We start from the raw sequence: 23622 nt of genomic DNA on the forward strand, positions 1-23622 counted from the left end.
TTGATCTGAAAAGAGTCAGCCAACATTGGCTTCTTTCCACTGTGGAAGCCACAAACGTAGCCACAACCCATCTCACAGAGCAGTTCATCATATCTGGAAGTTATGCAGAAAACATTGCTTCTAGTAACAATGCTGAGCACTTTTGGATACAGGCCTTAGCATATCACAATTGTAAACTCTTTGGGGGCAGGGACCACCTTTTTGTTCTGTGTTTATATAGCATCTGGCACAATGGGGTTCAGGTCCGTGAGCGGGCTGCTAGGTGCTACCACAATACAAATCAAAGTTCAAGCACAATCACAGTTTTGAGGCTTACTGCATGTGGATGTGCCCATTAGTGGTTTTGTCAATGCAAGAAACTGTTGTGAGGGTAAGAAAGAGAGCGAAAATTTTATCCTATTGTAGTCACTAAAACAGTTTCCTCACTTGATGAGACACATGCACTGCAAGATAATGAAGAACAAAGGAATCTGTTTTGTTGGGAAGCCAAGGTTTCAGTTTCTTGGAACAGGAGAAGAAGCAGTTGTATATGGACTGAATGGAGTCTTGTTTTTCTGTAGTCTTGAGAGGTTATTTTGCAGGCAGATAGGACATGCAATCTGCCATTAATAAAGATTTGCTTTGGCTTTGTAAGTAAATAAGTCTAAACTGCAATGTTGTGTTCTTACTATCTTACCATCTCTGCTCAAAGCCATATTCTACAGGAGCAGTACACACTGCAGATAAAAAAGATGAGGATAAATTATTCATAATGCATCTGTATCCGCTCATTACTCTTCCAAAAGCAAAATAACTCACTCTGACTCCAACACCTGTCTGTCTGCTCAGAAGGTGCGTCATTATTATGGTTGGCTTTCTCCATCAAATCATAAGAAAGGTTGTGTGTTGGTCTTGAGCAGAAGATTAAGCCATACCAGAAATAGCCTAACATACTGTAGAGCCTCTGAGTTACAAACACCAGAGTTACAAACTGAGCAGTCAATCACATGCCTTGTTTGGAACCGGAAGTACACAATCAGGCAGCAGCAGAGACCAAAAAAAGCAAATACAGTACAGTCCTGTGTTAAACAAACTACTAAAAAATAAAGGGAAGTTTTAAAAAAGATTTGACAAGGTAAGGAAACGGTTTCTGTGTTTGTTTCATTTAAATTAAAATGGTTGAAAGCAACATTTTTCTTCTGCATAGTAAAGTTTCAAAGCTGTATTAAGACAACGTTCAGTTGTAAATTTTTGAAAGAACAACCATAATGTTTCATTCAGCGTTACGAACAACCTCCATTCCCAAGGTGTTTGTAACTCTGAGGTTTGACTGTATTGATAAATAACTGATCCAACAACAAAAAACAGCCAAGTGGATTCAACAAATGGGGACAAGGGGATGAGGCAGGTCTGCCCCTCCTCCTCAACCTGTGAGACAGGAGGAAGACTGAACTCATTCCAAGAGAGACTGGAGAGTGGGAGACAGTATGTCCCCATGACCACAGATGATGGGCCGTGGTTTCAAACCCAGAACCCTTCAGATCATAGGGGGACCCATAGGAGGCAAGGAATCTCCACACAGACATGCTGTGCTGGCTCTGGGGCTCACTGACTCCCTCCTCCAGCTTCCAGGCAGCATGACTCCAATGGAGTCAATTACCAGGCCACTGAGACATTTTTATCCTTACCCACAAAGGTATTTCTCCAGCTCAGCGGCAGCAAAAAAGCATGCAGCTTCATGCTATTGATGAGTCTCACAATATTTCTTTACCTTTCCAATTTATAGATCCCTGTAATAGGCATTTTAGGATAACCTCTAACAACATACCTTCCTTTAATTTGTGTCCCCCAGATTCTATCACACTTTGGACACAGTACACTTCCCGGACTTGTATTCCACCTCCACAAAGGGCTGTGTGCTTATGTCGGCGAGGGTCCTGTCCATCAAGGAGGAGAGTAACTTGGCATGCTTTCCATTCGGAAGTCCTCCATGAAAATCTTTGAAAGAAAATTAGTGTGTGTAAAACAAGGTTTTATAGAAGACCATGGGGTATTGGGTGGTTCTTTATATTAGAAATTTGTTATTCTTTAGTATGCAAACACTTTAATCTTTGTCGTACATCTTCCTACTTCAAGACATACCTACCAGTGCCAGGCAATACATTAATCCAGTACTTATGTAGAATTTTTCACACTTCTATATCAGAGATTAAGTGATTTGCTCCATACAGGGAGTAAGTCTGAAAGCTGACTGTTAATCCTGCCCTCAGGTCACAAGGCCATAACTCTCTGTCAATAACTAAGGACCTAATTGTGAGAGGTACTGAACACTTGCACAGTCAACAGAGTACCAAGTGTTCAAGAACATCTTGGGATTTGGCCTCTGAGTGATAGCTTCATAAAGTTACAGGGTTTATCAGGTACTACCAATTGCTTGCAGAAGAGGACTGCAATACTTGAGTTAATTTCTCTTTCTTGAAGTTGTGACACACATCAGATTTAGATAAAAAGTATTTTCTCAGCACAGTTAATTTGTGTATAATAAAGAAATTAAACACTCAGGAAAGGTTTAAATTCTTACACACAAATATGTAAGTGCCACATAGACAAACACCCACATTTGAATTGGATACATCTGAGGGTTTGTGTATTAGAATACACGGTGCAAATGGAGGTTAAAAATAGCTGATCTGCCAAAAAAAGAATTGATTAAAACTATTGAAAGGAACAAACAAAAATCACGTTTTTCCCATCTCATCTACAAGTCTGGGGATCTTTCAGAGGCACTGACAATCTCAGATCCAATGAACAGGACACCAGACAGAGAAACAATTGACCATCTGCAAAATGGAGAAGATACTTCCTCTCCTATGTGAAAAACTAACATCTACAGACAAAAAATCACTATAAAAATACCAAGTATTATAATGTTTCTGTTGATGCACGTATTGTGTTATCTACATTCCTCCTTAGAGTCTTCTGCAATCTTTTCTATTGTCTTCCTTTCTCCATACTCCCTCAGTCTCCATATGGTCTTAATTTCTTAAAATATATGCAAAATAAGTTTCATTCCTTCCTTTGCCCCCAAAACAAAATACACTCTCCTGTTGTCTCAATTTCACTGGTTGTTAAATTTGCATGATGTGTTTGACTTGTCACATAAATCATAACTGCATGCACCTTTGGATGTCTTTTGTGAAGAAAGATTTCCAGCTTGAAATTCTATGTGTTGTCTTTAGAAAATATTTGTAGGTAGGGCATAGATATTACAAGGAAACTTAAACGGCAAATTATTTGCAAAAAAACCTGAGCACACTTCAACATTTTCTAAACATTCTATCTTGTGAATATCAGTCATTTCTAGCCTCAAAGCACTTATGAATTTTGTAATGTCTTCATGGAAGATGTTGTGAATATTGCCAATTATTTCTAATTTACAGGTACTTTTCAGATTAGCTGTCTTGCTCTCTCTTAAATAATATGCAGTATATCTTGTGCACATTTGGATACATTCACAGGGTTTATTACCAGCAAAGAGGAATATAGTCTGTACATGACATGCATGAAATAATTGTACTCCCACAATACATAAATTATAATGGAGAATTCTTTTGTACAGAAGTTCCTTTTGTAGGTTATCACAGCTTTTCTAATATTCAGTATTAATGCAGGTCTCCAGTTTTCACATGAAGACAGAGAATCACACTTAATTGAAAAAGGTAATCTACCACATTTCTCCCCACAGCAGATTAAAATATCACATCTTTTAGAGTATACAGAAAACTGGATGCCTAAAAATAAGTATATATAAGTCCTTATTTCATCATCTAAATACTTGTTTTAGGCACTTATGCGCTAATTTAAATCAGCATAATTTTAGGCTTTGGACCTTCTGAAAATCAGGCCATTAGCATTCAGAATTATACAACATAACTAAATGTATCTCAGCTCAAACATAATTAAACCTCATCTGTCTACAAGGTTGGAAAATCCCCTTAGAATTGCAGTATAGAGAATAAGTGGATATTTTGCTGCTGAGCAACCATGTGCTGTAGTCATTGCCTGTTTATCAACAGAAAAACTTTAAAGTAGAGGGTAAAACCATATCAATTCAATGGTGTTGCTTTTATCAGAGAGGCCCTATGATGCAATAAGAGTTTATGAAAAGCAAAATTCTACTAATGTATTAGTTGATTTAAATATGCACACTGGCTGTCAGTAAAAAAATTAAAAAAAACAATCATACCAGAGAGATATCGGATATACTAGAGTTATCATCTACTGTATCACAAACCTACCATGCAGCAGCATTTCCCTGCACTTAGTGCAAGGAGGATCTGAATGAGCTCTCCCCTAACATCTAGTGATGAACTGGGGGGGAAAAAATTCAGAAGACCATATTTGCACAGACACATTTACTCTGCCCAGGTGTGCTGCAGATAGAGCTGCTGTGCCAAAATGATCACATAACACAAAAACCAGGGGTCACCCAATGAAAGTAATAGGCAGCAGGTTTAGAACAAACAAAAGGAAATACTTCTTCACAGACACAGTCATTTGCATAATCAACCTGTGGAACTCATTGCCAGAGGGAAATATGAAGGCCAAAATAATAATTGGGTTAAAAAAAGAATTAGGTAAGTTCCTAGAGGATAGGTCCATCAATAGATATTAGACAACATGGGTGGGGATGTAACCCCCAACTCTGCATGTCCCTAGCCTCTAATTGCCAGAAGGTGGGAGTGGATGACAGAGGTGGATCACTCAATGATTTCCTGTTCTGTTCATTCCCTCTGAAGTACCTAGCATTGGCCACTGTTGGAAGACAGTATACTGTGCTAGATGGACTGTTGGTCTGACCCAGTATGGCCGTTCTTATGTGGATCTCAACACACTTCCATAGAAATGAAATACAAATACTTTAAATATGACATTGAATATTTTGTGCAGCTCTAACAACACTTAGCATCTTGAATTAGGTCTATTTTTTTATTCAGAGAGCAAGGATGAGCCGTCTGACTATTTATCTCTACATAGTACCTTCTAAGTACTAGACAAATTTATGTCTTTGGCTTTTAAATTTACACAAGTTCTCCTCTGTGTGATCCTCCATTACAGCAGGTTTCATGTGTGTGTGAAGGATTTCGTGTTTTGAAAGAGTTCAACCCAAGAGATGGATTTAATAAAAAATGTGTATTTTGACATTTCAGTAGTTTGCATTGGCAAGGAGCATCACAAGCAGGGTGCAGCTGCTGAGAATGTTATGTTCTCAACTCTTAATGGTGGGAACTTGGGTCTATCGGTCTTCGTTGCTCCTGTTGAGCATATCATCAAGTTGGAGTAGAGAGGTTATTTGACTTCTGTATTTGTCACTGGTGTGACCCCTGCTGGAATCTCCAATTCTGGTGCTCCCAATTCCAGAAGGATTTTGATAAATTGGAGAGGGTTCAGAGGATTCAGATAAGAGCCACATGAACGATTAAAGGATTAGAAAAACTTCCTTACATAGCAATAAGCTAAATAGAGCTTTTTGAATCTAACAAAGAGCAGGTTATGGGGTATCTTGATTACAGTCTGTGAGTATCTACATCAGGAACAAATGTTTAATAATGTGCTCTTCAATCCATCAGAGAAAGGTATAGCACAATCCAATGGCTGGAAGTTGAAGCTAGACAAATTCCTACTGGAAATAAGATGAACGTTTTTAAAGGTGAGAGCAATTAACCACTGGAACAAATTACCAAAAATTGTGTGGATTCTCTATGACTGACCACTAGGAATTCTTTCAGGGAAGTTTTGTGGCCTGAGTTAAACAGAAGGTCAGACTAGATTATCACAATGATCCCTTCTGGCTTTGGAATCTTGCTGGGTAAAGTGATCTCTGAGGTCGGTCTCAGTCCATTAAAAGTCTTGTAGATTATGACCAGAAACTCTGCTCATGAGCCAATGAAGAGCCAGTGGAGTTCAGGAAGTACAACCATGTGTCAATGCTGGTCTTTGTTACTAATGAAGTGTGTTGTCTTGTGTTGTACCTTTTTCACTTTCAAGCTTTTGCACTGAAGCCCAGGTAGGAGTTATGATGGTCCAATCTGGAACTGAAAAAGGCATGTTTTACCATATCTAAATCCTCATATGTGAGAAGCTAGTGAACCCTTCACGTCAAGTTTCTGTATGCCCAAGAATAATGAGGCCTGTATCTGAATAATGTTAGCCAGGACATTGCCCTTTAGAGCACTCTTACCACTCCCAATTCAAAGAACTAGTCAGCGATTACACTACTGCTTTTTGGAGTGAAAGAGAAGCAGCCTATCTGTTCTGAATTGGTACACTTCCATGTAAGTAGTAACAACTCTAAAAAAGGATTTTCTAGCTTTAAATAAGACACATTATGAGCATAACTCATAATACAATACCTTCACATTCAGACCTCAGCACGCCCTCTAAAATAAAAGAGCAGCTCTTAAACGTTTCTCATTATTTCCAAATACTTTTAATTTTTAGAAAGCTTTGACTTGCTGACAAGGCAAAGAGGTTTCTCGCTTTATTAAGTCATCGTCTTGTTACACGACAACCATGGAAACTCAAGAGAATTCAAGAAATAATTACAATTCTGGCAAAACTGCATATTCCCAGTGAACATGAACACACACATTTGGGGTCCAAACAATATTATAAAATAGTTTAAAAGAAATTGCTGACTCCATGATAGCTATGTTGCAAATAACTTCTTTATAACTTATTTGATTCATAGCATCATAGAAATGTAGGACTAGAAGGGACATCGAGATGTCATCTAGACTATCCCTGAAAGCTATTTGTCTAACCTGTTCTTTACAACCTCCAGTGACGGAGATTCCACAACTTCCCTAGGTACCCTGCTCCAGTGCTCAGCTATCCTTATATTTCAAATATCCTACCTAAAATCTCCCTTGCTGCAATCTTGTCCTACTGTCAGTGGACCTGGAAAACAATTAAGACTACACTCTTTGTAACAACCTTTTACATATTTGACGATGTCCTATCCCTTTAGTGTTCTCTTCTGTATACTAAATTTGCCCAATTCTTTCAATCCTTCCTCATAGGTCATATTTTCTAAACCTCCTATTATTATTGTTGTTCTCTTCTGAATTCTCTCCAATTTGTCCAGATCTTTCTTAAAGTGTGGTGCCTAGAAATGGACACAGTACTCCAGCTGAGATATCACCAGTGCCAAGTAGAGCAGATCAATTACCTCCCATGTCTTAGGTATGATGCTCCTGTTAATACAAAAAAGGTTAATATCACTCTGGGGTGTAATATCACTCTGGGATGTTGAGTCATATTCAATTTGTGATGCACTGTAACCCCTAGGACCTTTTCTGCAGTACTGCTGCCCAGCCCCGTTGTTCTCCCAATTTTATATTTCCGCAGTAGATTTTTCTTTCCCAAGAAGAATACTTTGCACTTGCCTTTACTGAATTTCATCTTATTGATTTCAGGCCAGGTCTCCAATTTGTCAAGATTATTTCTAATTCTAAGCCTGTCCTCTAAAGTGCTCGCAACCCCTCCCAGCTTGGTGTCATCTGTTAATTCTATAAATATACTTTCTACATCATTATCCAACTGGTTAATGAAAATATTGAATAACACCAGACCTAGGACAGACCTCAGTTGATACAGTCTCCCAGTCTGACAGCAAACTATTGATAACTACTCTGAGTATGATGTTTTCACCTACTTGTGCACCCACCTTATAGTAATTTTTCCTAGACTATATTTCCTTAGTTCCTTGTGATACTGTGTAACTTATTAAAGTCCAGATAGATCATGTCTACTGTTTTCCCCCATCCATCCGGCTGATTATCCTGTCAAAAAAGGAAATTAGGTTGATTTGGCATGATTTGTTTTTGACAAATCCATGCTGGCTATTACTTGTCACCTTATTTTCCTCTAGGTGCTTACAAACTGATTGTTTAACAGTTTGTTCCAGTATATTTCCAGGTATTTGAAGTTAGGCTGACTGGTTTATAATTCCCTGGATCCTCTTTGTTCCCCTTTTCAGAGATAGGTACTATGTTTGCCCTTCTCTAGTCCTCTGGGACCTTACCAGTCGTCCATGAGTTCTCAAAGATAATTGCTAAAGGTTTAGAGATTGCTTCAGCTAGTTCCTTAAATACTCTAGGGTAAATTTAGTCAGGGCCCTGCTAATCTCCTCATCTCTTTAGCCTATCAAATTGATTCTCTTTGTATGTACACAGTTTTACATCACTGTATTCACTTTAATTGATTTATTCCTGATTTAAACCAGGTAAATGAAAGAAGAATCAGGTTTTGTGTTTAAATTTGCCAAGCATATGAGTAACTAATAGCAACACAGATATACACACTACGCTTCATAACACTTAACACTGCTTTAATATTTTCCTTTTTGCATTTAAACTATTGATTTTAGGAAATTATTTTAAAATTTTAACTGTAAAGTGAAAAGTTCTTCAAACTTTAGCATCCAGGCATGTGTGGAAACTTATAATGGTCTTACCAAAAAGTCTCCTTTAGAAGAACTAATTTTCTGGAGCTGATGGCAGCAAGTTCTTTCCTTAATTAGAGTGATGGGGATGTACAAAATATTTACCACTGCCCTCTGCTAGATGAAATCAAACCAGCTCAAGTGTTTGCCTTATCCCAATAGAAGGAAGGAAACATCTCAAGAGCTACAGGCTTCAGTTCACAACAGGTATCGTGCACACTCTTCCTTTGTTCCTTCCTCTTCAGGCATGGAGAGTTTCATAAGGGAGCGGTCCCCCTGAGAAGCTTCCTTAGGCAATTGGCAGAGCTTATGAGAAGAACTATATCTTAAAGCAAACTAAACCAGAAGTCAGATTGTGTGTTTCCTAGGAATTAGGGAAGTAGAGGTAAAATATCACTGTACAGATAGTAAGACTAAAATGAAGTTCATATTAGAAGGAATGTGAGTAGGCCTTTCAAATGCTGGAGGAAGCCTTAAGCTTCCAATCCTGGATCTAGGTTCTTTGAACTCATCCCCTTTCTGCAAGAGAAGAAAAGAAAGGATGGAAGTCCACCTTCACTCCAGCAATGCAATGGACAAGGCACACGTGACCCAAGAGTGAGAAAAATATATTCTCTCTCTAGATATTCCATTGACAGTGGGGAGAAATAGCATGCCATTCTCCTCAAACAGAAGATGACACTCCTAGCATATCTCAGGCAACATTATTCTACAACCGTGAGGTACCAGTTTCTAGTATGAAGGATTTGAATCCTGCCAAATTGGCTTTGTCCTTATCTGAAAATTTCCACTAGTGTTTATGGGAAGATAACCACCAGATCAACAGGCTGTAGATGGTAGTATGGAGATATAACATCTCTTACTGACTGCAGATGATGTATGTAGGCTCAACATTTAGACATTTCTGATCTTGTATTTCTCGTATAGGATTTTAGACTCAATGGTATTGGATCCAACAGGTCTGCAATGTATACAGTACCATTGTATAGTTGTTTGCTTTCCAGTTGGTTAGATTTCCTTACATCCAGTATATGCCTCTGCAGAAGAGAGCAGCCAAAGGAAGGACTTCTAGAAATGAAACCTCTCACAAGCTTAACCAAAACACACACTAGCTGATGTTCAATAACTTCATAGCCTACTTCCAGTCCTGGGGGGCACCTAGTCCCTGGAAATCATGGCTAACTAAACGCTGTGGATTGTTTGCAGAATTTTTGCCCCACTGGCTAGGACAATCTGAAATCTTATTGTCATCATTCTGGGCCAGATATGTGAGAATGTTGTGCTAACAGAAAGGGTACCTGGCTCAGCTCCTAGATGGGGTGCAGCCAATAGCAGTCCCTGTGCTCTAATGTGCAGAATGCGAAAAAGCAGGTGGGAATGGGTGGGAAGGAGCTTAGAGTTTCTGGGATCATGAAAATCCCCCCCCACACACAATGACCCATGGTACAGAGCTGGCATACTGAGAGAACAATCTGTTCCATCTTAATAGGTAGAGCAGAGCACACACAACCCTCTCCCTGTGCTACCCAAAGAGTAGCACTGGGAGAGCTGTATGAGGCACCAGCATGGGGTACAGTCTCTGGTGCGCTTGCTGATGTTCCACACCACCATCTATACAGTGCTGTGGTGCAACTGTCATAATCTTGTACTCTAATGCATCAGTGTCAACAAAAATGGCAGGGATGGGAAACTAGGCTACAGACACACCTCTCGTCACTTCCTCATTAACCAGCAGTTTGTGTATTTCAATCAGGTATCAACTGAAACAATTGTACACAGAGCATAAAATCAGCAGGACAATCTCTCATTCTTTTTGTCTTTGAAACTGACGTGCATTTAGGTGGAAGAGTAAAAATCTGTACACAAGAGCTTGTTTGTTGGATTCAATCAAGGAATCAAATTTTTGTAACCCCCCCCCCCCCCGCTAGCTGGGGGCACAGAGCCGATCAGCAATTGGCTGACTTTGAAGGAACTCAATTGCGATCCCATTAATGACACTTGCATAGGTTTCGCCTTTCCAAGAGGATGTGCATCTTGCAGAGCTCCCCATCCCCATCCTCTCTGCCAGAGGCTTTTTGGCTGCAATATGAAGTCAGCAATCGTGGGGACAAAGTGTCTCCTTGTGGGAGGGGCTTGGAAGTCGGTAAGGTCAAAGCCATGCTGTTCCCTCCCACCAGTCCCTGTTTTACACACGAGGATGTTCTTTTGTGTGGAGAGAGAAGAAATAGTCATCCAAGAGGAGCTTTCACTGCTCTTTTGTGGACCCTTTCAAGTTTTCCAGAGCCAATTAACAGATAGCCATGGACACCTGCCCCACCTCCATGAAGTGAGAGAGGCTCTGTGTATGCACAGGAGCTCTCTTTCCTCACCTGCAAAGCCACGGATTCTGCCCCTAGTTCTGGCCTCTGTGCAGCAACTAAGCCACAGTCCCTGAGAGAGGGAGCTTTCCATGGAATCTAGCTGGGCCATGGAGCACAGCCATGTGAGGATTCTCTTCAGGTGTCTATATAATAAGATTGCAGGATTGTCATTGTCTCTGTCACTCTGAAGCCAAAGATGTCCAAGTCAGTGCGAAGCGATGGAAGTGGTTAAAGGCATGGTTGAGTGCACTTTCTGTTCAATCATCACTGGGATTCAGAGAGTCTGGTACCATCCAATTTTTAAGTTCTCAGCCATTTTGACTTCACATATTATACCCAGGCAACAGTAAGACATGTATCTATGCCATTCCAAGAATCCTAGACCATTGTGATATCAGAGGTAATTCAACCAATCACCAGTCTCACTCTCCAGCTAAGTTTCATGCAACAGTTTCAGACAGTGGATTACTTGGTCCAGTTGCTGCACCCGTGTGCCCAGCTGATATCCCCCCAAATCAACACAAATTGCCCAGCACAACCCCCAAGACACAAATCACCAGCACAACAGACAAAATAACCCCTAACACACACAGCCCTTCAACATATCACTTCCCCCTCATTCAACAACCACACAGATTCATATAGCTCTCCCAAAATACCACACCCCACACATAAATCAACATAATCAGCACACACACAATAACCTCGAACATCACTTTGAAGTCTAGAATGTCTGAGTCAGTGTGAAGCAATGGAAACAGCTACAAGCATGGTTGAGAGCTTTTTGTGTGTAGAGTATCTCTGAGATTCATGGTGTGTTGCCTTTCAATTTGTAACATCTCAGCCATTTATGAATTACACCCGTGTGGCAGCATGGGCTTTCAGCTACTAATACAAGAAGAAGTTTACATTTATACTTAAAAAAATATCTTTGAATCATTAACCTTTTTGCAAAAATGGGGGGGGGGGCGCAGAGAGACAGGAATAAATTTGACCTTCATTATCAAAGAGCTTTGCTGGTTCCCAACAAATAGGCAAACAGGGCTTTGCATTCCACTTGAAAAGGTGCTGATAAAAGCATGTAATATACCTGGGGCACGGATGCAGAAGTTCTTTTCCTCCTACGTTGCAGGCCTCCTTCTCTTCTAGCTCAGGGCACTCCTTTCCAGTGCCTACTGCAATGTACTTTATGCTCCTGTGTCTGCTTCGGAATCCTGGTGAGAGATCCCCTGAGTGACAAGTCTTCGAGCAGGTGCTCCACACAGACCAAACCGATGTTTCGCAATCTTTAGGCATGACACATGACTGAAAGGTCAGTGGGATGGTTTCTTGCATACAAAGGCTGTGATGAGAAAATGGGGAAAAAAATCTGAGGAGTTCTTGTTTGTTGCTGGATTTTAATTTTTCTACAGTCCCCTTCCACCTGACTCCCCTCCCTCCCCCCAAAAAATTACATACAGTTTCTGATCTCACTTCCATCAGTGCAAATCCAGAGTAATTTCAGTAAAGTTAATGGAGTTACACCAGGGTAAAATTGGCATAAGTGAAAGGTGAATCAAATCAGGTGTGATATCATAATTAATCTGGCATGTTTTAGGAAAGATTGTATTTAGATTTTTTATGCTAAAGTATCTTGCACAGTATATGTCCAGCTCATCCCCTGAGTTAGAATAGATTCAAAACGCAGTTCAGTGATGATATACTCTGCAAACTTCTTTTTATGAGCTGGATCAAGCCTGTACTTCACAGTCTATCCAGGACACGCACACACACACACACACACACAATATTGCAGAACTGCTGTCACTATAAACAGTTCACGTCACCACATTCTTTCTGTTGGTATATCCAAGAGTCCAAGTGAGTCAGGAGTTCAAATAGTTCCTGTTGAACAACACTTCTGAGAGACTAGAGGGAGCTCAACATCTTTAGGGTGAAGCAATAAATTTAGGTTTTTAAACCTGTGATTCTGGGATCACACCAAGAAGTAGAGTGACATGCTAACCAAAAACATATTAGTTTTAATAGACATTCTGGCTTTGCTTTCTCTTGGCTAGATTAAAACCACTAAATTAAATATTTCTGGATCTATAGAGTGATTCCAACGTCAAATGAAAGCGAAAGCTCCTGGAATTTTGCAGCCGGATTCTGTGGATCTGATTCTCCACTATTTGCTTCTTTTGTCATTGATACCTGTGCAAAATCATTGTAAAGTGCTTGTTCACTTTATAGAAGTGAGCATCAATATGCCAGGTGAACGTGGAGAAGCAGGCCTTAAGAGTTAACAGCTGCAGATAGCTTTATATTAGAATGACTCAGGAGTACCTCAACAAAAAAACAAAAAGCAAATAATCCCTGAAGTACAGCATTAAAACAGCTTTTCAAAAATACATAAGCTTGATTACTTCAGGCAAGTAACTTCTTACAGTAGACAGACTCAAGCCAAGTGCCCATTTTCTCTCTGATTAAATATCCCAATGCTAGCTATAGGAGCACACGTATGCAGGCAGCTACCTGACCAATTCCTTTTTTCTTCTGCTCAATGGCATTTAGTAGAACTGCAAAAGAGAACCCGCAGAAAACAACAATTCCCGCTCCACCCCTTTACAGTCTCTCCTCCTTCACAGCCATCCGCCGTTCAGCCACAGAGCCATCAATGGCCCTCTAGAATAGAAGAAAATCCCTTGTCCACCCTCCAGTCCCATAGCAACTGGTGCAATGGGAGGTTGGAAAATGAGAGAAAATATAGTGACTTAGGGGCAGGGGGTTCACCAGGGAGACACCAAGAAAGTGGAGATGGAGGTGGAGAAGATGGAGCCAGCAGGGAAAGAAAACTCTGGGATGGGGAGTCCCAGGGAAAGAGAGAGTAAGCAGATGTTTGCCCAGACTTGTAAATGTCCATGACTAATTTGCAAGGCTGGTATGAAACTATTACAAATGTAGCTCAGCTAAGTGCAGACTTCTCTTTCCTTTGTAATTTTATTCTTTTCCAGCCCCTAATGGCTCACAGTCAGGGTTTTACCGAATGCAAAGAACAAAGCGTGTAGCTCTTAAAAGGTGGGAAATGTCAAGGGATCAGTTATTGAATCTCTTTTAGATTACTTACTAACACAGTGAAACTAACCAGGGCACATGCTGTCATTCAGGGCTCTTTACTAGAAACTGGATATTTATAAAACTAATATAGAAGTAATCCTTTTACATGCTTCTTCCATAGTTATCTAAAGCGTTCTAGGTGCCTGATGGTACACAAGAGACGTGAGCCCTGTCCTGGAAACTTATAGTCCAATATCAGACACGTGACAGCTAACGGGAAATAAAGCTGAAGGAAGGGTTTGTGAGAGGGAGGACAAGAGTTACACCAATAGCTATTTAGACTGCAAGCTCTTTAGGGCAAGGGCCTTCTCTTTGTTATATGTTTGTACAATGGGATAGTGGCTTCGAGGTGCTTCATAATACATGTAAATACTAAGATCATTGAGTTACTCAGCAACGCTTGGTAGACAATTTAAAAAAAATGTGTAACATCTCTTTTGTGTGTCCCAGTAGGTCTCAAGGAAGAATTCAATAAGGAGAAGGTAGTGGTTTGGTGGACCAGCTCAGGCCACATAACAGGAAGTAGAATGGGAGAGAAAAAGAAGAGATGGTTGTGGGAGAAGGGGACAGAGCAGGAGGACAGAGGGAGCATATAGGCTGTGATCTTTGGTGGAGTGGCTCAATGCTGGGGTCACGGGGGATTAGGCTCTGGCTCCTTGTTAATATATTTTCTGCCAACATAGCCCAGTAAAAGGTAATGTGACCCATGGAACATTTTTGGGGCCAGCTGCACAGGCATTCTACATGGAATGCCAGTGTGGAGAACTAGGAGAGCAGGATATTTTTTGCTCACTCCAAACTGCATCACATTGCTTTCTTGCAAAACCTTTTCCCCCTTTAATTTAAACCCATATTCTCCCCCATGGACCCCAAACCGTGATTCAATTGAATACATACATGAAAAATACTTTCTAGCCAAAGGTAAACCTGTGCTACGGCCTAAGGATAGTCAAATCCCTCCCTTACTGCAAAGCTGGCACAAACAGGAGTACCCTGTGTGTGTTTACTCCCCCCACTCACCAAAAATTTTTACCCTGCCATACACATTTTTCTCCCTCTCTGAAGATATCTTTACACTTCTAGCCACTTACTTCTCTTCATTCCCTCCACCCCCACTGTTTTCCCCCTCCCCCAGCTCTGCCCACTCTCTACTCCTATTAAAGTAAGAATCTGAGATGGATTTTTGAACCCACAGTATTTAACTATGATGGTCAAGTGATTGAAACATGGGACTAGGTCTGATTCCCAGTCTAATCCTCATTCCCTCTATCATGGAGGGCACCTGTGTCACAGTCTCCCTATCTGTAAAATAGGGATACTAGCCTCTTCAGTGAGGTGGGGGGGGGAGGGTAAACATGCTCAGAATGCGACTTAGAGGCTGACCCAACTGCTATTGAAGTCAATAGGATAATTCCCATTGATTTCATTGAATTGGATTTGGTCTTTATATATTGCCCAAATATGGCTTTAGGGGCCTAACTTTAAGCACCCACATTTGAAATTGTTTAACATCAACCCTTCTGTGTCTTAGTTTCCTCACCTTTAAAATTAGGAAACCACTTCCTTACCTCTGGGGTGTTGTGAGGGTGAATTAATTAGTGCTTAGAAACACTAAGTGCAACATATTGTTATCCTAAGCAAAGACTGTAAATGAGCTAAACATGCAAAATTAGGCACTCATATCAGGATGATTGTGGTATAAAAACCTGAATGGAACAGGCTGACAACACTATGGGATAGCTCTCTGTTGTCCAATGGAGCCTAGGATGAGAACTCCATAACAATTTTAATTTTAGATGTAATAGGTGTGGGATCGAAGTTATAGGAGGTGAAATACTTACTCACTAACCCCCTCCATCATTAGCACAGGTATAAAATGTCAATACATTTTAACAATGGATTGGCAAGCATATCCAAATAGCTTCGGAGCTTATACCCACCCTAACCATCTTTAATCTTTTTCTTTGTAATATTAAGCTAGGCAGAGAGCCTTATTTCCCTTTTACTAGTTTATCTATACATTGCTCAGGACATTAGCAAGACAGTGTGCAAAATATTGTTTAAAAACTGTTTAATTTCTAATAGATAAGGACCTAGTGAAAGTAAATTACTGGCCAATCTGATTATACTGGGAAATTTCAGTGGAGCTCAACATGGCTAGTAGGGCACCTGATACCAACATTTTAAAGAGAGTGTCAGCTGAAACTAGCCTTACATACAGCTGTATAACCCCATTCCATGTTAGGGGGTTTATAGCTGCAACTGAGATTAGAAATCTGCGGCAAATACTGGATCGAACAAGTTAACATAAAGCGAGTAAACAGCCCTGAATGGTGTCAAAGAACTGGATTTTCTTTTCATTTTAATATTTCTAGTGAGCAAAGGCAGTGAAAAATAGATACATACACGTGCACATACTCTGGCCAGTGTTACCTCATAACATCTGTTCCCCAGCAGACTCCTATGTGCAACGACCCACTAAAATGTGAGTCTCACTGGTTTGCATCTGTTAGTGCAGAGACCTGAAGTCAAAATAATTGTGGCAGTGCCACCCAAAACCAAATGTAAAGACATGCTCTTTTCTCTTGGACAAAGCTCAGACACAGTCTTATCTATTCCACATGTATTTGCAGCAAACCCACACAAGTAAAGGCTAGACATGTGAGGCATCACTGTTAAGTTTGCTGAGCCTGTTAGGCAAAGATGCAATTTCACTGCCCAAATGAAAAAGATGTTTGGGAGACCTAGGTTCAAATTCCAATCCTAGCTCACTCAGGGATCCAAAATGGGAATGAGAAAATGGCTTGGGAAAAGACTGAACATAAGGCTTTGTCTAGGCTGAGACCACCTCCAAAAATGTTCACTATTACGACAGCACAAGCATTGACCTGTTAGAACTAAAAATGTACTCACAATTCTATTTCATCTATCTAGGCAGGCATTTATCTCACAGTCAAGATCACTCTGGTACCTGGGACCAAGCTTTTAAAAAACGAGTATCTGAAGTTGGGTTCTGAAATTGTTTGGCCTGATTTTTCAAAAGTGCGGAGTACATTCAGTGGGAACTGAGCATGTCCAGCACTTCTGAAAATTAGACCAGATCTACTTAGGAACCTAAAATGGATTTAGGACCCTAACTTTAGGCACCAATTTTTGAACATCTTGATTTAGGATTGTCTAATCTGTCTAATTTGTCTAACCCAACAGAATGAGTAGATCTTGGCCCAATCTCCTGTAGGTTTGCTCAGATGTGACAATGCAGAAACCACCAACGTAAGTGCCAGAATATACATTCTGGTGACTTAGGCAGAGGCTTCTATTTAAACACATGCAGACTCTTTGGAAAAACAAAATAGAAATTCTCTTGTAATCCCTGAAATAAAAGAATGCATGATGTTTGATTTCAGTGATCCTTTTCAGGCCATAATTATTAGAATTGCTTCCACAAAGATTGAGGTCTGGCCACCCTTACATCACCTTCAACTCCCCACAAAGTAATTCTATCTTAGAGCTTCTTTTTTTTAATTTTTTTTTTGTGCAAGGCTGGTGCATTTTGCTTATGCACTTGTGGCTGGAACAGTCAAATGAATCCCTGTAGGGTGCAATTTTTTTTAATTGAATTGAATATCTTATGCAGGGGATTCTTCTTCTCACACATAATGCTTCATGCTGGACAGAGGAGGTTCTTTTGGCTGGCTTCTGCCATGTTAGTTAACAACAATTAATGAGAAAATAAAAGCAGGTTTGAGGCAAGTAAGTTTCGTACCATTGCTAGCCACCTCAAAAGGGCAGGAAGCTTCTATTAGTATGAAGCTTAAGCTTATCGGATAAGAAGCCAAAATGAATTCCCCTTAGTAATCCTGCAGCTGCAAAGAGATGACTGCTGTCTTCAGCCTCATAACACATTAAAGCAGTTTGTGGCCTTAACGAAATACACTTTTTTGGCCAGAGAAGGAGAGTTCTTTTCTATTTACAGATTCATTTGTAACTGTCTAAAACAGAAAGTTTAATTTCCATTTGAGGCATCTTTGCAAATATAGGACTCACTCACAAATATTTCCAATAAGTACTGCTCACAAACATAAGTAATGGTGGCACAAACTACCGCACAAATTAAACAACTTCAATAATAAGGAAGGCACCATGGCTAACATTATACAGTCATATGTGCTGTAACAGTCTCAAATTTTAGAATATCAGATTCACAGGTATTCACCTTCCTGAAATACTCTCTGATAGTCAACTGACCACTTTGATTATCTGGCATTTTTCTTTTATGATTAAGCAGCTAATGAGCATGGTGAAATTCTTAGGACATTTATCATAATTATTCAACACCACGAGAGATTTCAGTACAGACATATTGTGTGGTACTGCCCATTTGCTTCAGTTTTTCTCATCTATAAGATACATCTCATCAGTACCCATTCAACACCCCAAAGAAGAAACCTGGGCCAGGAAAAAGAAAAGGCTCATTTTCTCTTTCCAGTTCCATAGCAGATTTTTGGCTGCCTAAGCTCAGCTCTCCTCAGGGTTATGCAAATGTGTTTGCTCTTCTTTGTCAGTGGCCAAAAATATCATCATTATTGTAAAGAGATGCTTTACAGGACCTGCAAGATCTGGTCCATTCTTCAAAAGCAAGCTGGCAAATATGCCATGCAATGAAATGAGTTTGACATTACCGAGTGATTGTTTATGTTGTCTGGGACATGTTGTAGTGGTGACATTTTAGTTCTAGTATTACATGTGCAGAATGCTTTGGATTTTAGGTTTCTAGTACCAAATTGCACAATTTCCACTAGTAACTGCGTAAAAAAAAAACACCATACCCTTATAATGAAACGTGATGATCTGAGCACTATAAAATAACGTGATCCTTAACTCCCAACCAAATCAATAAAGGCAGCTTATTTTATTTGTGCAATAATAGTAAATTATGAGCTAGATTCACGAGAATCTGTCATAAGAAAGTCTGCCAGAAGGAGGTTGCAGTGATTATATCTGCCCTATAAAGATCAACTAGCACAGCCCAAAAAAGGGAAAGGCACTGGGCAAGAAGGTGGCATGGCATCCCTCCAGCAGCTAATATCTCCAACGGATGGTGATGGGACAGTAGATGGGAGGGCTCTGAGTTACTACAAAGACTTCTTTCCCAGGTGTCTGGCTGGTAGGTCTTGCCCACATGTTCAAGGTCTAATTGCTCACCTTATTTGGAGTCAAGAAGGAATTTTCCCCTAGGTTAGATTGGCAGAGACCCTGGGGGGGGGGGGGTTCACCTTCCCCTGCAGCATAGGGCATGGGTCATTTGCAGATTTAAACTAATGTGAATGGTGGATTTTCTGTAACTTGAATTTTTTAAATCATGATTTGAGGACTTCGGTAACTCAGCTGGAGACTAGGGGTCTGTCACAGGACTGGGTGGGTGAGGTTCTGAGGCCTGCAATGTGCAGAAGGTCACACCAGATGATAATGCTGGTCGTTTCTGACCTTAAAGTCTATGAGTCTCTGCCAGTGGGGCTCTATGGCACCTCAGCTATAAATTGAATCTGCACCTTCCCCCCTACATAGTGGAAGCCTGAGTAGGGAACGTAGTGGTGGAAACACACTCTTCTTTTTCTTGGGGTGACTCTGCCAATGGATGCTTAGTGGCATGGAATGTGTAATTTAACACAATTTGTAGGCATCATCTGTGGTGAAGCAAGCATGGTAAGTGTCAGGAAATCAGTTAACTGGGTATAAGGGGATGTCTACACTGCACACTAAGCCCAGGCTCTGACTCCGGTTTGAACCCAAGCCCTGTTTCCATCCACATACAAATCAGTCTGCCATAGGGAGGGGTGGGAGTAAGAACCTGAGTCCTGCTGTGACTCAGGTCCAAGCCCTGTAATTTTGCAGTGTGAATCCAGCTCAAACTGCAGACTTGAGTCAGAAGGTCTGGGTAGTGCAGTATGGACATGTTAGCACAGCTGTGAGACCAGTGTCCTGTAACTATAAACCCAAGTTTACAATGCAGTGTGGATGCTCAAGATCAGGCCTAGAAACCCCGAGTCCACAAGCTCAGATCCCACAGACCTGGGTTTACAATGAAGTATAGACATACCCTAGAGCCCACGAGCCAAATTCTGATATCACAGGGATACAAATCAGAAGTAGCTCCATTAAAGTCTATGAGGGTAAAATTGGTGTAAGCAAGATTAAAATCAGGCTACGTATTTAGAGTCATGCAAAAAAGTAGAGCTGTCAGAAACTGCTGGAATAGTTTGCCCTGAATCTTCTTCTAACCAATAAAAACATCTGTACTTTGCTGCAGATATAATAAAAGCAGGTACGAAAAAGGCTACAGGGTATATTTCATCTCAGTATGTGTGCAAAACTGCCAGTGACATTAATAGAAGTAAAGCATTGAACACAAAATAACCCCATATCTCTCCAATTTGAATGTGAGCAGGTGCCAGGAGCTACAGATTAGTGAGAAATACATGGAGTTCTCAAAAAATTCAGGAACAAGATTTTTGAAGAACATCTAATGTTACTGAAAAAAAATGTTTCAATCCTAAATTAAATGCAGTGCTAAGATGTTTTAAAATATAAATCTGAGGAGAAATTGGAAAAATAAAAGGTTTTCACTGCTTGCTGTACAGTATTACAACCTTGATATTGAAATTATAGGAATCCATACCGTATGGTCTAAAAAAATGATTAGGTAGCAAAAAGAGGACGGCAGTCAACAACTGCTATCACAGAAAAAAAATGTAAGACTTTATTCTCTCCAATATACTCTCATACCTACCATTGGCATGAATAAGAGTTGCATATGCATATGCTTAAAAACTAAGTGCCTTTGCATCCTGTTACCAGGCAGAACCTGTTTGCCAGCTTTCTACAAAACAAACCTATTTTAGATCAAATAAAAAGATGAATGTGAAGATACCCTTACCTCAGCATAGCATTTTTCCCATCACTCCTTGTACACCTAACCTGCCTTGTCTGATAACCTATCTCTACATCCCATGGCTTGGAATAGTGGTGGGATTTATAACTGTGCAGTTTGAATGTGCTTCGTTCTGCAGAATCTGAACTGAAATCCAGCATAGTTCTTCCAATAAGACTAACTTCTTTAAGGTGAGGCAACCTGCATTTACTCCAAGGTCCAACTTGAAGACTGTAAGTGTATTCCTCTTCCCCAAGAGAACAAGAGATAGGGACATCACAGATTCTTGACTCAGTAAGGTTTGGACAATTGGAACCACCATAGAGTGGAGGAGAGATAACAAAACGAGTTCTGTGTTGTAAACTCCTCACGCAGTCTTTGCTGCACTCAGACCATTTGGAGAATTCTGACACAACACAATCCCGTGGACAAGGTATTAGACAAGCTTGTTCTACAGGTGGCTGTGGTATAAAATATTCACATATTTCACTGGCAACTATAGTTCTATTCAGTTTCTGAATACAATGTACGCTTCTGTGTTGTAGCCCGTGCTGTGCAGTCACACAGTCTGTAGTCCTTGGTTTGACTTCACCATGAGCAAAAGGAACAAGCACACATATCTGCCATTCTGAAACTTCCCACTCAAAGAGTTCAAGGTGCCAGTCACATACTTGAAAGCAGCTCCTTTGGTTTTCGGGTTTGTCCCTCAGTTCACAGTTTGAATGGTGGGTTGTCCAACCTTCTACATGGACACACCACACTGCTCGACTCCGAATACCACCTGACCCGCAGTCACCTATACATCGCCCCCAATGACCTATGAAAGAAAGAAAACATTGAGCAAATGGTTAGAATGCCCTTCTAAAGGAAAAGTGAGATAATCCAGTTCAGAAAGACTAATTAGAATCCATTGCTGCCATTAATCCATACTAGAAACCTCCTCCTGAAGTCAATGAGAGTTCTGTGGTGGAATAATAGCAAGATCAAGCCCGAGAACAGTATATCACAGTTTCAGTATACCAGTAAATAATCATCATCTTGACCCTGCAGTATGTTGAGTGCATCCTAAAAGCCAGACTTGTCTCTCTGCCCATTGACATCACTGGGAGCTAACCCCTTTCAGAGCTTTGAGGAAAGGTGACCAGCCCTCATTTTTCTAATCCTGATCAATATGGGAAACTTTCAAACAGGTTCTCATATTTACACAAATCCTCCCTAACATCCAAAATTATAGGCAGCCAATAACATTTCTGTAATAAAATGCATCCAAAAGCCTAAGGAAACACAAGCATTTCATTTGCGCAGTTTTTTCAGCATAAAAATAATATGAATCTGGTAAAAGGAATAGCTGTCTAAAAGAAAAAAATTCAAAAGTCAGGTTAGACAAAAGAATAAACATTCTCAATAGGGGCAATTAGTCAATAGAATGACTACATGGCAAGGCAGCTGAATCATTAGAGATGTCAAAAACCAGGATAGATTAAAAAACAAACAAAGTAGAAAAATAAGATCCTCCTCTTTGCTGGAGGCTGAAGTGGAAGAACAGACTTTTCTAACCTTATCTACTATTGTATGTACGATAGGCCAGGTTTTGCAAAGTGCTTCATTTGGGAGCAGAGGATGTTCAACAGCTAACAGAAAATGATCAGCACCTCACAAGCATTGAACTTTAAATTACTCTGGAGAGAATAAATTCAATATGTACTGCAACTGCAAGGTACCATAGCACATAGACCAAAAGGAAACTTATTATGAAATTTTGTAAGTGCATATGCAAACACATCAGAATTGTTAACCATAGTTATATTAATCTTATCTAATGAGTTACTAGTACTTTTTTTAAAAAAGATAAAATTTTGCTGTTTCAGCTTTGTTTCATCAAAAAAAATTCTACAAAATAACTGATATCAAGTTTATACTGTATGAAATTACTGGCAACCTGGGGGAAAAAGAAACCTGGACTGAATTTGCTATGTTAAAAAAAGAATACAGCCAACCTGACATGAGAGCTTATCTATATCTATATCTATATCGTTCTTTACCTTAGAAAGTTTCCAATTTCCAGTCACAACACTATTTCACTGGGTAATATATTATGACTATAATGTGCACTTGAAAATACACGGCAACTGTGCTAGAGTTTTAAGAGACCTGGCTGATGAGCTTGCTGGACTGTTAATGGGTGATTTTCAATAAATCTTGGTGCACTTTTTAAAAAGGGTAAACGGGATGACCCAAGTAATTATAGGCCTTTCGGCCTATCATCAATCCAAGGCAAGATGTTGAAGAGACAGATGTGACTCACTTAATAGAGAATGAAAGAAGAATAATGTACTTAGTGCAAATTAACATGAGATTATGGAAAAAATAGATCCTTCAAACGAATGGAGATTTTTTTGATGAGATTACAAGTTTGGTTAATAAAGATAATAGCGTTGATGTAATATACTTAGAGTTCTGTAAGGCATTTGACTTGGTATTGCATGATATTTTGATTTAAAAAACCTAGAAAGATATAAAATTAACGTGGTTCATGTCACACTGTCAGGAGTGGCTCACAACCATGTGTACTTACCTCAGGGCAGGCTACCAAAAGCACCCCAAATGGGTGATATGTTCTAATTAGATTTAACCGAGCCAGCAACCAATGTGAATTCCTGGATCACTATAAAGGTCTTACCATGGATCGACAGACAGTCCCCTTAGACTTTCCAGTCTATCTTGCCATCCAGGCAAACTGGACTTAGTGA

At 40.0% G+C, this 23622-nt stretch overlaps 1 protein-coding gene across 3 annotated transcripts in view; it reads right to left on the reverse strand.

Annotated features, from left to right (window-relative positions):
• Positions 1 to 23622, reverse strand: part of THSD7B (thrombospondin type 1 domain containing 7B) — a 733398-nt gene that overhangs the window by 300008 nt on the left and 409768 nt on the right. For all 3 annotated transcript variants that reach the window (XM_039494616.1, XM_039494617.1, XM_039494618.1), the window contains 3 exons: positions 20879 to 21689; positions 11936 to 12187; positions 1808 to 1977 (listed from right to left, as the gene is read on the reverse strand). In XM_039494616.1, coding sequence (XP_039350550.1) covers positions 1808 to 1977; positions 11936 to 12187; positions 20879 to 21689 — 1233 coding nt within the window. The remainder of the gene's footprint in view (positions 1 to 1807; positions 1978 to 11935; positions 12188 to 20878; positions 21690 to 23622) is intronic.

This window comes from Mauremys reevesii, linkage group 11 (assembly GCF_016161935.1).
Source record: "Mauremys reevesii isolate NIE-2019 linkage group 11, ASM1616193v1, whole genome shotgun sequence".
Classification (NCBI taxonomy): domain Eukaryota; kingdom Metazoa; phylum Chordata; order Testudines; family Geoemydidae; genus Mauremys; species Mauremys reevesii.